General features: G+C 47.3%; 1 protein-coding gene across 1 annotated transcript in view; it reads left to right on the top strand.

Moving 5' to 3' along the window:
- Positions 1-10,333: 10,333 nt before the first annotated feature.
- The window catches only part of NSF (N-ethylmaleimide sensitive factor, vesicle fusing ATPase), a gene marked incomplete at both ends in the record, with an annotated part of 46,455 nt that continues 41,143 nt past the window's right edge, over positions 10,334-15,645 (top strand). The window contains 2 exons of the mRNA XM_079547245.1: positions 10,334-10,416; positions 14,601-14,700. Coding sequence (XP_079403371.1) covers positions 10,334-10,416; positions 14,601-14,700 — 183 coding nt within the window. The remainder of the gene's footprint in view (positions 10,417-14,600; positions 14,701-15,645) is intronic.

Below are 15,645 nucleotides of genomic sequence, written 5' to 3' on the forward strand. Positions count from 1 at the left end.
GCCCAGGCTGCCCAGGGCCCCATCCAACCCGACCTTGAACACCTCCAGGGATGGACGGGGCATCACAGCCGCTCTGGGCAGCTGTTCCAGCACCTCACCGCTCTCATAGGAAAGAACTTAACATTCATACAGCGTCCACAAAGTTCCCACCTATTTGTGCATGTTAAATCTAATGTTCCATCTGTGAGTCCTGTGCGGTTTGCCCATAGCTGGTACTGATGTTGGGGTATAAACATTGCTCTGACACCTACTTGTACATTGTTCTTTGGCACTTCTCTGCCTAATAGATGCTCTTTGGTGCTTCCCCACACAAACGGACGAGTTCTCACCTCTCTGGGGCATCAAGACGCATTCAATTTGAATACTAACTAAATTAAGATTTTTGGTATCCTGTCCAGAGCTCTATGAGGCCCTGTTTAAGCAAGGAGATGGTGTGTTGCTGGGACACAGGACCAGGTGGTGTGCTTCTCTTTGGCCCCGAATCTGAAGAGAATTACAGAATTGTAGGCGTAGGGATCTGTAGAATCATTCAGTCCACCCCCCCGTGCTGAAGCAGGTTGCCTGCAGTAGGTCACACAGGAGGGCATCCCATCCAGACATGTCTTGTGTATCTCCAGAGGAGACTCCTGAGGATGCTTCTTGGGGCAGCCTGTTCCAGTGCTGTCACCCTCTCTGAGTAAAGAATGTCTTCCTTGTGTTAGTGTGGAAATTCCTGTGTTCCGTTTTCTGCCCCTTGTGCTATTGCTGCATGCCACTGAGAAGCTTCTGCCCTCATTGAGGGCTCACACTCTACATGATGCACCCCAGGGTTCCCTTTGCGTTCTTGGGCACAGGGGCGCGCTGCTGGCTCATGCTCAACCTCTGCCCACCAGACCCCTCAGGTTCTCCTCTGCAGAGCTCCTCTCCAGCAGCTCAGCCCCCCACCTGTACTGATGCTTCAGCTGTTCCTCCCCAGGTTCAGGACTCTGCGTTTCCTCTTGTTGAACCCCACCAGCTTCCTCTCTGTCCAGCCCTTCACATCCTGTTGAATGGCATCAAGGCCTTCTGGTGTCTCAACCCAGCTTCATACCGTGAGCAAACTTGCTGAGGGTGGGCAGAGTCTGACTCAGTAGGCTTTGTCTGCCAGCAGCTGGATTTTGCATGATTTACTTAGCATTTTGTGTCTTTGAGACTTCAAATTCCCTATCAAGTGCATCAAAATGAGCTGCACACAATGAGGAAGCATCTATCAGGAGCCATAAACACATTCAGTTCAGGAAGGAAGAGCTGTTGAAAATGAAGCCTGTCTGGCAGCCTGGATGTCAGCTGGGGTCTTTGGTGTTATAGAACTGTACTGTGGGTTGGGTGCGGGCCGCTGAGTGGTCCATAGCAGAACTGCCTCTCTACAGATGCAGAGGTCATATTCCTTGTGCTTGTTTCTGGAAGACTTTTTAAGGCCATAGGGCAGAGAGCTTTGGGAAGCTCAGAGTGGTGAGAAAACTTCCCCTAATGGTGCTGTTTGGGCAAAGTTCAGTGCTGGGGTGCAGAGCGTGGTACTGAGCTTGTGCAAAAAGCATCCTCCTGAGGGGGCCTCCATTTTGCAGAAGCTCCTCATGCCCTGCCATGAATTACTACCTGAATGCCACTGAATTCCTACCACTGAATTACTACCTGTTCAAGGCAGTTAAATCAATGTTAATATTTCATGATGTTGACGAGCCCTGCTCAGGAAGTTGATGTAACAGGTTGCTAATGCACCGCAGCTCGTGCCCAGAATTGATTTCCAGGTTGTTGAGGGCAGCTTTGGAGACAGTATTGAACCTCTCTTTGGAGTCCAATCACTTGCTGCCTTCCTCCTTCAAAGCTAATTCAAGACAGCAGACCACAATTGGAATCTCATCCTCCCGCAGAACGTTACACTGGGGGATGCAGCGCTTTTCATCTCTCGGCGTGAGACAGTCTGTCCAATATGATCTATTCTGAAGAGCAAAGCATTGCTTCAACCAAATCCCGGGAGGTGGACCCCATAAAAATCCACGTCCAGAAGTCTGGCTGCAAAGAGTCAGTGGGAGCAGACCATGGGGAAACAGGACCTGCATGGGCAGAATATGGCTGCATTCCAAGCAGAGGCTGAGCAATTGGTCTCGCATGCCCCAAGTCCTCCCTACCAAAAGATGAGCTTAACTCCAAGGCTTGGCATATGTTAGGAGGCTGGGAGTGCAGCTCTGGGCTTTTAGATCTGTATGTACCTCTAATTTGTAGGCAAACCAAAGCACGATGAGATGCTATTAGCATAGTGTGTTTGAATAGGAAGCTTAACAAGGCCAAGCGCCGGGTGTTGGGTTGGGGCAATCCCAGATAGGAGTCCAGGCTGGAGAAAAACTCACTGAGAGCAGCCCTGCAGAGAAGAATTAGGGGGATGTGGGTGCTTTGGGGACATTCATGGCCAGTTGGGTGGAGATCTGGGCAGCCTGGTTTGGTGGCCGTCAGCCCTGCACGTGGCATTGGGGTTGGAACTGGGTGGTCTTTAAGATCCCCTCCAACCTGAACCATTCTGCTATTCAGTGATTCCGTCATGTTATGGAGACGTTGCTGTAGTCCAGATAGATGGCATCGGGGGCTCTTCCCTTGTCTGCTGGCACATGCCATAATAAAAGGCCCTTAAAAAGCAGGTCCTAAAGGATGGGTGCTGTGATACAGAGCTGTGTTGGGGCAGGTTGTAGGGTTCCCTGTGGTGGGATGGGGGGCAGATTGTAGGGTTCCCTATGATGGGATGTGGGGCAAGTTGTAGGGTTCCCTGTAGTGGGATGGGGGGCAGATTGTAGGGTTCCCTGTGATGGGATGTGGGGCAAGTTGTAGGGTTCCCTGTGGTGGGATGGGGGGCAGGTTGTAGGGTTCCCTGTGATGGGTTTTGGGGTGGGTTTGTCGCTTTTCTGGCTGATAAAGGAAACTTTGGGCTCTAAAATTCAGGCCTGGGCCCATAGAATGAAGTTCGTCCTGTCACAGAATGCATGGATGCCCAAGGGGAGGCTTTGCACCATAAGAATAATGCTTTGGGCCCTAAAATAAGACTCCAGGTGTGAAAAATTAGGCAGCAGGTGAGAAAACAGTGCCTTGATTCTCAAGTGCCCTGAAGATAAGGTTTTGGTGCTCAATAACGACACTGTGAGCTGTAAAATAGAACCGCCTGACTGCGCACGGCCGAGGTCAGCCTCGAACCCGCAGCGTCTCTGTTCCCGTCCGTTCCGCCTCCTTCCGCGCATGCGCAGCACCGCCCCATGGCGCTGCGCTGCGGTGTGAGGCGACAAGATGGCGGGGCGGGTAAGTGAGGGGGGGAGCCCGGGAATGGTTGTTTCTCGTCCTCCTGCCCAGCTGTGGGATGCTTCACCTCGTTACCTCCGGTTCTGTCCTGTCCCTTCTGCCCCTCGCTAGGCGTTGGGGTGAGATCTCGCAGCCTGAGGGGTAACCGAAGGGTGCTGTGGTGTCCCTTTGGTTATGGGGAATGGAGTTTTGGGGTTCTGTGGGGTCCTCGAGGAGTGCTGTGAGCCCTTCTCTGCGGGGTGAGGTGCTGCGGGGCTCCTTTTGGTTTATGGGGGGTTTTAGGGTCCCTTAAGGGTGCTGTGGGAGCCCTTCTGCTCTGGGGATGTGGGGCAGTTCTGTGGGGTTCCCTGAGGTGGGATGTGAGGCAGTTGTAGGGTTCTCTCAAGTGAGATTTGGGGCAGTTCTGTGGGGTTCCCTGAGATGGGGTATAAGGCAGGTCTGTGGGGTTCCCTGAGGTGGGATGTGGGGTAGTTCTGTAGGGTTCCCTGAGGCCCTGCTGGGATATGGGGCAGACCTGTGGGGTTCCTGCTGGCTCCTCATCCTTGTGGGTACTGAGAGCACTGAATGTGGGTCCAGATTATGTCATATTAAAACACACCTTAAGGACTGTGCAGTGGTTTTATCGTATACTTCCTAAAAAATAATAATAATAAAAAATTCTACTGGTAACTGCTTAGCGAAAAATCAGCAGAAAGGCCTTAGTGTGTAAAGGAACATGGGTTGGCAGCAGGAGAATGAAGCAGAGGTCAGGTGGGCAGCCAACAGCACACTGTGCAGTGTCACGTTGGATGCTGGTCTGTATAAATAAGGAGCAGCGTGTGGGAGGATGGAGGTGTGTGATATCCCCATTACAACAGGTGAGCCTGATGCTGGAGCACTGATGCTCTCCCATGGTTAATGTTATTTAAAGGTGCCTAAACCTGGAGAATGCATAGAGAGAGCTGCAGGTGGCTCGTGCAGAGATTTCTCTGCCCTGTTCCAGCCAGCATCAAGCTGTTGGTCCAACACTGTGTTTCAGCTTGTACTGCACCAGAATAGAGAGCTGCATGGAGTGGTGCAGGAAGCAAAGCAGAGCTGTGTGGCTGCAGTTATGCAACAGCTGCAACTTGTATAACCCCACCATCATTTTCCTGCGTGCAGTTTGGGAATCAGGGACATCAGTTAGGCATGAAATGCTGTTCCCATCAGCACAGGATGGGAGGCAGTGGCCTGTTTGCTTCTCCTATCTGTGGTTGGAAATGATTTTGGTTTCACTCTGTTAATAGCAGATGTTGGTCTACCTTGCAGAACTGTACTGTAATCCCTCCTGAAACACCAGTGACCTGAGCAGGAGATGCTCTGCAGATACCTGTTGAAATCAGCTATCAAATAGATTGAATGCAGAGTTGTAGGAGCTGCAGTGAAGGACAAGCTGTGGTCCCTCGCGTTACAGAGCTGTGTGTTGATGCTGTGCTCCTTGCAGTGCATCAGAGGGCGGGTTTAGGTGGGACGCTTTGTCTGGGATGTTTTTGGTCTAAAGCTGTACATTCTAATTTCTCCTCCTTTCAGCTAACATGTAGCAATCATTCTTCATAGGAGCAGGTGTCATCAGGCAACTGCAGAACTATTTGTCAGTTTAGGTCTTTCTTGCAGTGGTGGCTTACATTTTTTAGTGCTTCCAAAGAAGTAAGGCTTTAGCCGTGCTTTAGGGGAACCAGAGAAAACTAAATTGAAACGTCTTTGTCTGAGGTCACTTCTGCAGCTCCGTACCCGTTGTGCAGAATCATTGCAAATACATTTTGCTGCTTCTTACGGAACTTCTGCTCTACAGAAATCCACGATGGATTATTTGGAAAATTGTTGGCTGTCAGAGTGTGTTTGTGGGCGTGGGGTGCCTGGCCTTGTCATCTGTGATTGATTTGTTGCCTGGCTTTGTGCTGTAGGAGCAGCATCCCCAAACCTTAATAGTTAAAAAGCAACGGGGAAATGTCAGTGCAATACTAAGAAGAATCTCTGTCCTTTATGGATGTGGAGGAGGACGTGACCATTGCGGGTGAGGAAAAGGCTGAGCTTCTCAGTGCCTTCTTTGTCTGTCTTTAATGGTCAGACCAGCTATCCTCGAGGTTCTCTGCTCCCTGACTTGGAAGTCTGGCACAGGGAGCAGAAAAAATCCCCCATGATCCAGGCAGGAACAGTTAGAGAGCTGCTGCTGCCACGGGTCCGTGGGGCTGGATGGGATCCACCCATGGGCGCTGAGGAGCGGGCATGTTGGTGCAGGTGGATGGTTGGAATGATGGTCTTAGGGGTTCTTTCCAACCTTAATGATTCGGTGATTCTGACCACTCCCAACAAGCTCAGAACCGGAGGGATTTCACTTCTTTTCTCACCACGGGCAGCCAGGATGGCTACTTCTAATTAAGAATTTCCCTGCTCTGTCTGGGGGATGCAGTGAGATCTTCCTATCCTGGATCCTAGCAGGTCATTTAGGAGAGGATCCTGTTTGGGAGATTTGGTTTGGGAAGTGCCCTCAAATGTAGCTGGGGGTGAGTTCATGCTGTCATAACATCAGCTCTGCCTGAGCCTGCAGAAATCCAGTCCTGAGGAAGCAGCTAAATATACATTTTGCTGGAATGCCCATTGGGCAGGACAGGATTTTCAGTCAGATGAAATTATTGATGTCGCTCTGGCTAATGGAAATGCCTTCTTAACAAATCCTGTCGCTGTGAGCTGCAGCCATCTGATGCTGCATCTCGTTTGAATCCAGGCAGGACTTCAGGCTCTCTGACCCTGCTACAGTGCTGGAACGCTCTTCCATGTGTCTGTAGGACAGATAGTTCAGAAGGGCTGAGCGTGAGCAGCACAGGAAGACGGAGCGCGCTGCTCTGCTCCCCTGGGATGCAATAAAGCAATGACCTGCTGCCACAAAATCTGGAGTAAGTTGTGCCCTGAAGTCGTGTCATTTGCTTTCGCTGGTGAGGTTGGGTCTGGAATGTGGGCTGCTTATAATTGGGTGCAGCAGCCGTTGTCCTGGAATAATTAGTGCTGGTACAGCCCAGCAGGTGGGGGGAGCTGTGGGTAAGCAAGGGGTGGCAGCACCTCGAGCAAATTCCAAGTGAAGAGGGAGTTTTTAACCTTGTCCCTGTTGCCTTGAGTGTTTGTTCTAAACAAATAGTAAGAAATGTGCATCCAGGTGCTGTCCTTGTGTGCCTTTTAATCTGGCAAACGTCTCAGTCTTGGATCTGTGTTTCTAAAGACATTGCAAAGTAATGGATTACAGTGCATCTGAGTTCCCAGAGCCACGTGCACCCAGTGAAACAGCTTTGGAGCAGCAAACTCCCTGCAGAGCTGAATGTGTTGGGCCATAAACTTTGCAAACAAAGTGAGAGCAGTCACTGCCCTGCTCGGAGATCCGACCTCTCCTTGCTGAGTTTGGCACTTCCGTGGCAATAAAATGGCTTTTGTGGGGGAAATGGGAGTGATTTCTAGATTGTCTCAGCTCCTTATGGAGGTATGTCCATGCCTTAGCAAAAAGGGGAATGCTAAGTCCTGAGATCCTAACTTTCCTCTCTTAACAGGAGAAGAAAGTTGCCATTTGTGAGCTTCTTGCAGAGGGAGAATGCAGCTCCCCACACCCAGAACCAGGGCGCCCAGCAGACTGAGGCCACAAGGAGCAGGCAGAAGGGCCTCCTGAGCTGCAACTCTGGAAACGTTATTGGTGTCCAGGAAAACCTTCAGCAAACTGTTAACTATTTCAGTGATTCTTCTTCCTTTTTAATTTTAGAGATGCAGCATTTAAGGCTGAGTGTGGTAAATTTCCCTGGTAAATGTGTGCCTCAGAGGATCAGAAAATGGCTCACCATTTCTGATGATGAGCCTTGCATGCATTGCCTTGGCTGCTGGGGGATGCTGTCACTTGGCATCTCTGCAGACTAAAAGTTTGCACTGAATTTTGTAAAATTTGAGTGCTGTATCTTTTTTTTTTTTTTTTTTTAACTAAAGCTTTAGTTTTTGCTTGTTTGTTGGTTTTTATCTTTATAATTGCAATCTGCAGAGATTTGCAGCGACTCCTTAGGCTGCGTCTTCCATTAAGGGAGCTGCAGTCATTTGCCTTTACAGGTGCTCAGGGTATTTATCCAACCAAGACACGCTTTGTTCTGTGAGGTGTGATGGGTCACTAATGCTACCAACACAGGGTGTTCATAGAAAGGTAAAAAAAAATCCCACCAGTTCTGACATTGAGGGATGTCTGCTCCCCTGCAGGCTGTGGTAGAAATGTGGCTGCTGCAGCGATTTCAGAATTGTTGGGTCAGGAAGGTGAGGCTGCTGTTCGTATCTGAAGCAACAGAGTAAATGTCGACGCGTTCTGATTTTGCTGAGGTGGTGAACAGCCCGCAGGGTGCTGCCAGCCTTGTCCTGGCCTCAGTGCTCACCCATGGGTTGTGTGAACACAGCCTGCTGCAGGAGCTGCTCTGAGGGCAACTCGTCGTTACCTCAGCGAGACAAGAGCAGGATGCCCCACGAAGGGTCGGTTGATGCTGTGTCTTCAAACATGCCGTGCTCTGATGTGGTTCAGGAGGAGGTGTGTAGTAGCTCTGGTGACCTGGATTACTGCTGGTGCAGCCGTGTGCGGTTTTGGTCACAGGAGAATGCTTTCTCTGCAGGCTTTCCTGGGCTGGAAGAGCTGACTTTGTCTCCTCCCAGGCCGTTGCTGACCCAGCTCTGCTCAGCTCGTCCTCCTGCATGCTGTGCTGCTGTTTGCCATCTGTGTGCAGCACTCTCCTGCTGTTTGTGCTTCCCGTGCTCGTTTATTCTCAGCATTTCCTTAGGTTCAGTTGCCACTTGATCCATGGTGCAAACTGTACTGAATGCAGTGCTTCATGCATGTCTGCAGTGCAGAGAGCAAAACCTGCCTCAGCATTAGGAGCTGTTTGATAATCCTGGGTAGGATTAGGAAATAAATGAGTGAAGCTGTTCCAAATGAGGAGCATCTTTGCCATGCTGTGTGATGTTTTAGCTCCCATATCCAGCAGGCAGGTAGCAGTGTGCTATTGGGTACCACCAACGAATTTCCTGTGGGGTCTGGCTAATGAGGGACGTGTTTTTCTTCAGCTTCCTCTGTCAGCAGCCTGACAGTTCACAAATATTACCCATCTTGTACTTGGTGCTCACCCTCGGTGCTATTCTGCAGTACTGCAAAGATTTTTAGTATTCCTTTCCTTTCTAAGTGAGTGCAGTGCTTTGCTTTCATCTTTTGTTAGGATGCTGGTCTTGAAATTCAGGGTGAGAAAATGTGCTTTTATGTGTGGATGAGAATACCCAGACAGCATTGCTTTTTGGGCTGAGCTCTCCAAAATGCAGGGATGACTCAGTGTTGTATTGTATTGCAGGAAAGCAGGAATCTGTGGAACTTTGGAAAGAAAAAAACCTCTCTGATATTTAGAACATTATGGTGGTTTTTTTTTGTTGTGGAGCTGTTTGTTCTTTTACTTTGCAAAATATGCCAGGATCATTGAGCGTGGTGCTGGATTTTCATGTTTTGCATCAGTTCAGTAGTAAAGGAATGGAGACAGCGTTGCTGATGTCTCATAAATCCGAGGGTGAGGTCCTGCACGTTTGTCTCTCATCATGACTTTTATGTCTCCTTTCTCTCTTGGCAAACAGAGGGGCTGTTGGCATGGATGCAGATTTAGGAGCAGCACTGCAGTGCTGGAGCTGCATGATGGATTTCTTTTGCTCTAGGAAGGAGACACAGTCTGGAATGTGGAGTCACCTCCCCAGAGGTCCTCTGTCCTTGGAGTCTCGTCCTTGGATAAATCAGGGCAACATCTGGAGGCAGAGAGGGCTCCTTTTATTCCTTTAACCTTCAGGAGCATTTGGAACCCCAGAGGTGGGCAGTGGGCTGGCTGGCACGGTGCTGCTGCACAGGGAGCTGCGTTTCCCCACAGCTCTGTCATGCTGTACAGCTTGCCAGAGGAGCACTTTGTGCTGGGTTTGCAGTGCATCCCTTTATGTTCTGCATTTCCTTACAGCAAAGCTTGCACGTTCCCAAAAGCACACAGAAATAACCCAGAGGAGCAGCGCTCACAGTTCGTGTAGGAAGCAGTGTGTCGGGAAGGATTAAAAATGCATCTGAGGACTCGTGCTGTAAAGAGGCTTAATCCAGGAGCTCATGTGTGGTTCTGTCCAGAAATATCCTACCTGCTGCACTGCTCTCAGAAATCTGAAGGAGAACTGATGAGCTGGTGAATGCTTCTTGGTTTGAAATGTGATGAGCTTTACAGATGTGCTGTGCGTGTTGGGAGTCCACTGAAGTCCATTACTGCAAGAACATTTAATTAAATTTCTCACTAGTCTTCAGATGTGGGTAGATAAAGCTGTTTTCAAGGCTGAAACCAGAATGTAGCTCTGTTGTCACATATGCCAAGGGCATCTAAGTGTTACAAAATGATGAATGAATCCATTTGCAAACACCTCATCTCTGGCTCTAGAGGGATTGCGCTGTTACCCAAAAAGCTGCTCCAATCCACATGGAGATGAATTCACTGTGGTTCTTTTCTCAAATGGCTCAGAGTTCCTGGGTGTGATGGGCTGAGTGTTGATTGTGATGCTAACTCATGGGAAAGCATCCAGATAAGTGTGTATAAGAGAAAACCCACTTGGAATGGCCATTAGCAATGAGTTGACACTGACAAATGGTGGCTCTGGCTGCAAAACTGTGTCTGACAAAGAAAATAGTTGGGTTGGACTCTGAAAATAGCATCCTGCAGGATTATATTTATTTTGGCTCTAAATTAAAAGTTTCAGTCTGTGGCTGGCCATGGGGATCTCCTGCCTTCTCCATCATTTTCTCCATTCCTGGAGGCAGAGGTTTTGGATACAGTCATCTTTGTTGAGTGGAAGAGCTTGGAGAAACCAATGGAGAAAGGGGCCATCAGTGACTATGGACTGTGCTCTCATGGGACCTAATTTCTGATGGGTTTACAGAAGTTATGAGACATAAAGGGAAAATATGGCTTTGTTTCATGTATTCTCCCATCTCTCCCTTTCACAGCCTATGCAAGCAGCACGATGTCCCACTGATGAGCTGTCATTAACAAACTGTGCTGTGGTGAATGAGGCTGACTTCCCTTCTGGACAGTAAGTGTGTCTTTCAGCTTTTAACCAAAAAGGAGTTGTTTTCACAGCTTGGATGCAGTAGGTTAATTAAAAGTTGTGTGTCCTTGGAGTCCAGAACTTTAGATGTGCTTTCTCAGAACTGGAGATACTCAAAAATGGTAATTTTTTTCTCAGAAGTATTTCCAGCTCAAGAGCTGCTGAAGTAATTATAAACACTTTTTAATGAAGGAACTCAGGCCCCCCCCCTTTTTTTTTTTTTTTGCTGTTGGTCCTGTTACATAATTGGGATGATTTTCAGCTAGATTGGTATCATTTAATTGTGTTATTGGGGGCACCTTCCCACTTTCACATCACATTGGAGAACTGAGCAATGTCATCGTAAACCAGCTCTGCTTCTAGAGAGTTTCTTGCACGAGAACAGCAGGGCAGGACAGCCAGAGTGTGGGCACAACAACTTGGGTACTTTAATTACAAGTCTGTGCAGGTGATGGAAGCTGAATCTGGGCTTGATCTGGGAAAGACAAAGCTTTTAAAAAATAATTTCATAAATGAAAAGCAGTGTTAAGAAATGATACTGAATCATATCCTTAGGGCTCAGATAAATTCTGCTGAGGATGGAGGATGAATGGCTCTGAAGGGGGGGTGGAAGGGAGCAGTGTTTCAGGACTTGGCTCTTTTTGTGCTGCTGTCCCTCTGGAGGGCTCCTGCCCTGCACCTTCAGTGCCAAAGAAACATCAGAGCCCAAACCACCTCTTCCCTCCAGCCCCAAACCAGGAAAACATTTGGGATTGGGAGCAGGTGATGTTGTCTGCCTGGATGTGATCTCTTCCTTTCAGTCTGAGAACACTTCCATTGCTTTTGTTGAAATATACAGGCAGCAGTATTCTGGGACTTGCTTGAGAGCCACCTATTTGTAGGAATTGGGGCTTATGAAGCAGGCAGCATATGTTTGACTGTGAACAAATGCTATAAATTGTTTTGGGAAGTGTAAGGCTACAGTGTGAATGTCTCAGTATTCAGTTAGCACCGAAAGATGTAGTCATTCTGCTGCATTGCAGATGAACTGAGCGAGACCATCCCTATGATCTGCTGCAGCAATGTGCGTGCTGCCAGCAGTTCTGCTTTCTGTTGCCCAATTCATGATTGGCTGCAGGGATTTTTTTGGTAACTTTTACAGGTTTTAGCTTTAATGCTTACGTTTGGTGCTTATGGTTTAGAGCTGGGACCTCAGCTGTAGATCAGTGTGATTGTTTAGCCCCGAGCTGCCACCATAGATCTTCTCATGCTTTATTTTCCATGCCCTGTGTGTTGGGGAAGCATGAATCATGATTTTATGAAGCGTGAGTTCATGGGATGCAGCACATTGCTGTGGTCACGTTGTTGATTTGGTGACACTGTGATATGCTTCTGTCCCATGGGTTTCTGATCTTTTGGCTTATCTGGGCCGCACTGATGGATAAATCTGTCTTGGGCTGCATATAAAATATATAATACAGTTCATGTATCTAAGGAACAAAACTTTTAATTTTTTTATTAAAAAAAGAGGCCAACAAAACCCACAAAACTAGGGGGGTATTTGACCTTGTTTTTGTGAAACGAATGCATCAGGCTGGTTCTATAGCAGTAATTCTTAGTGCGTTCCCTACTCATCAGAGATTTTTGATGAAGTTTTACTCTTCTTGTGACTCATCCTTTGAGAATAGCTGCTCACAGTGTACGTACTGCCAAAAAGCAATGACGTGAGCAAGGCTTGTGGTCATTCTCTCAATTACGGCTTCCAACCTCGTTTCTCAGTGACCCCATGCCTCAGTTTGGGCTTCAGAGAGTCATTCTCGGGGTCCAGAGCCTCATTTTAAGGAACAGGCCTTTCTTTTTATGGCACAAACAATCTCTTAAAGCTTTAAACTCTCTCTTAGTGTCTGGAAAGTGCACTTATAGGAACCGCAGGCTCCACTTTACAGGCCACAGCCTTGTTATCAAGCATCAAACCCTTATTTTCAGAGCCTCATGTCTGTACTTGGGATCTGAAGATAGTTTTATTACCTGCAGCCTAATTTTTCAGATCTGGAGTCTTATCTTAAGGCCCAAAGTGTTATTTTTAGGGACCAAAGCCTCCTCTTGGGTGTCCATGGCATTCTCTGACAGGATGAACTTTATTTTAGGGGCTTGAATTTAAAGTCCAGAGACTCCTTTAATGATTATCCCCTCAACCACCACCTTTGTGAAGGCTCAAAGCTTCATTTCAGTGCTCAAAGCCTCCTTTCTTGCACCCAAAGCCATTTGCCAGGAGCCAGAGTGTGATTATTTAGGGTCCAAAGACTCTTTTGGGAATCAAATGCTTATTTTAAGAGATCAAAGCACCACTTTGGGATGCAGCCCCTGAGCTGGAGAGTCCAAAGCCTGATTTTGGAAGGTTCAAAGCCTCCTATCAAGGTCCAAACCACCCTCTGTAGAGCATAAGCCTCTTTTTTCACTGTGAAGCATACTAATAGTACTTTATGGCCCAGAGCCTCCTTCTGTAGGTCAGATGACAGTTGGACTTGATCTTAAGGTTTTTTTCCTATGTAAATCATTCTGTGATTGTGAAGCCAGAGAGAACTTTCTCTGTTAAGAGAGATCTGATAGAAGTCTAGTAAAGAGACATGATCAAATTTGAGTTGATTGCAGCACTATGTGTTGCACATGAAAATTTGCAGGTAGTGTATTTTTTTTTCCTCTTGGGACTAACTATTATTACCTTTTTTTGCTGCCTTATTAATGGGGAGACCATCCACCTTCCCACTCGTGTCATGCCAGTTTAGTTATGTGGGAGCCCATGAAAAACATTGCTGAGCAATTTGCCTGGGTTTCCAGTCATCCACCAGAGGAGGATGTCCGTAACAGCATGAGCAGATGCTTCCTGGATCCTTAATGTGCTCATGGTGTTCTTTGCAAAGACCAAAGGCCAGGATCTCCCTTTGTCCATCCATGTTGACTGCTCTCAGTTGTTTTCTTGTCCTTTAATACATTTGGCTTCCAAGATTACTTGCTCCATCACCTTCCTAGGCCTAAGGTGAGGCCGAGCAGCCCTGTGGTTCCTTGGATCCTCCTTGAAGACAGGATTAAAGTCTACTAGCTTACAGGAAGCAGGGCTCTAGATTTCTGCTTTGGGCAGGAATAAATAAAGGGAAGGGTGGACATCTCTGCAGTGGGGTTTTAGGCAGCTCATGGATAATTTGGGGCCAGAACTGGTGAAGAATCAAACCACTTGTCCTCCTGGCAGAGATAAGTGTTGAAAATGTTTCTATGTTATTCCTTCTGTGCTGTCAAGAGCTGATGCTCCTGGAAGGAAGCCTGCCCTGGATGTGTAAGCAGTGACTGGCAGTGTCTGGTCATCTTGGCTGCACAGGCCATGCATTTCTTCTACTTTAGAGGGCTGTATGTTTTTTCTTCTATAGCTGAAGCTGTTGTGCATCCCCAGTGTAGCCAAAATAGACGTCCGTGTTCATTGCAGGGGAATTGAACCAGATGACCTTTCAGGGTCCCTTCCAACTCAGACGATTCTGTGTGCAGCACATCTGCTGTTCCAGTTCAGTAGTCCTATTTCTGGTCTGCAGATCCTGAGCAAGTTCCAAGAGAATCTGTAGGTCGTGAGCTGACAGAAGGGGCAGCTGCAGTGTCCCTCTGATTTTACTTCTTGGACTGAATTCCTTCTGCTTTACTGCAGTTCAATTTCTGAACAATATACTGAGATTCATTTGTATGATTTTTTTTATCATCTGGGTATACTCTGTATTGGAGCTGAAGGTTGCAGTTCTGATGTTACGTACTTGAGATGTGAAAGTGGTGCTGATTTATGCTTTTGTGGTTATGGTTTGGTTATGTCTACATTGTGCAATTCCCGAAGCAGAAAGCTGCTTGTGGGGGAATTTAAATAGCGGTTGTGTCCTGCAGTTGGGCTTTGAGATCATGTTATATTCACTGAAGGTGTTGGACACCTGGTGCCAGCATCATAGATTTGAAGTGCAGAATTCCTGTCAGAGCCCTCTTCATGGGATGACTTGGGTTAGAAGGGACATTGAAGACCACCTGGTTCAACAAACATCTCAAGTCCTCATTTTTTTTCTGTTACAGGTATAGGCAGACTTGTTTCTTTGTAATTCTCAAAGCCCTGGGAGCAATGTACGTGGGTATATGTTGGAGTAAAATCCTGTTCTCTCTTCTAGACATGTTGTTGTGAAGACTTCTCCCAATCACAAATACATCTTCACTCTGAGAACACATCCCTCTGTTGTTCCTGGCAACATCGCCTTCAGCTTGCCGCAGGTATAAACCCTTTCAATAAAGAAACCATAAGCAACATCTCTTGTTGGTGGATTTGTAACATTCCCTGGTTTTCCTGTGTTTTAGAGTGTTTTCTTTGTTGCGTGGCAGGAAAGTTCCTTGATTATTATGCTTATCATTAATATTTCTAGAGGAGATGTGCAATTAAATGCATAAAATAAATGTAACTATTAATTCTTTCTTAATTAAGTCAAGCTACTGCATGTTAAATGATGCTCAGAGTAAATAATGGATACAATTAACTTCTCAGTAGAAAGATGAGACTTCAGCTGACTTGCACAGAGAGTTCAATGCATAGAACTGCAACAACTGAGCTCACCGATCTACTGCTTTCATATTTGCCTACTGGTAACCAGTCAAGGAGCAGAGCCTGTGCTGCACACACGAGGCTTTTTCCCTCAAGATGACTTGGCATGAGCCCCCAAGCTACTTTTTGCTTTTTGACGTGTTGTTCGTATTTGTCTGGATGAGTGGGTAGGGAGAGTGTGGAGTTACTGCCTGTGCAGGTGAGACTGAAGCTGCCAAGGCTGAAAGCGAGTTATCTATGGGAGATATTTGTACCTCCTGAAACTGCAGTCGCTGTTCAGTGGTCATTTCTGTAGATTGCCGCAGTTACTGTAGGTCTGGGGGAGCTCTTCTGATAGGGAATGAGGTAGGTGTGGTACTTCACATGAAGGTGGGTTTAGGGTAACTTTTTGCTGGAGAACTGCAGTGTCAGGGGAAAGGAAGGTTGAGTAGTGGAAGCTGTGAAGAGTGAGATTAAATGCGGAAACGTGGCTTGTTTTCACTTTCTTGGAAATACCAACTACTTCCTGTTCTGGGCTTTCATTTCTAAAGCTTGATCCCTGTTATGCCGAGGGAATTCTTTCCTCATCTCTAATTTTAGTTTGGATCCATAAAGATATTGATGAGGGAGTTCAGGGGGAA

Source organism: Tetrao urogallus (assembly GCF_951394365.1).
Source record: "Tetrao urogallus genome assembly, chromosome: 26".
NCBI classification, from domain to species: Eukaryota; Metazoa; Chordata; class Aves; order Galliformes; family Phasianidae; genus Tetrao; species Tetrao urogallus.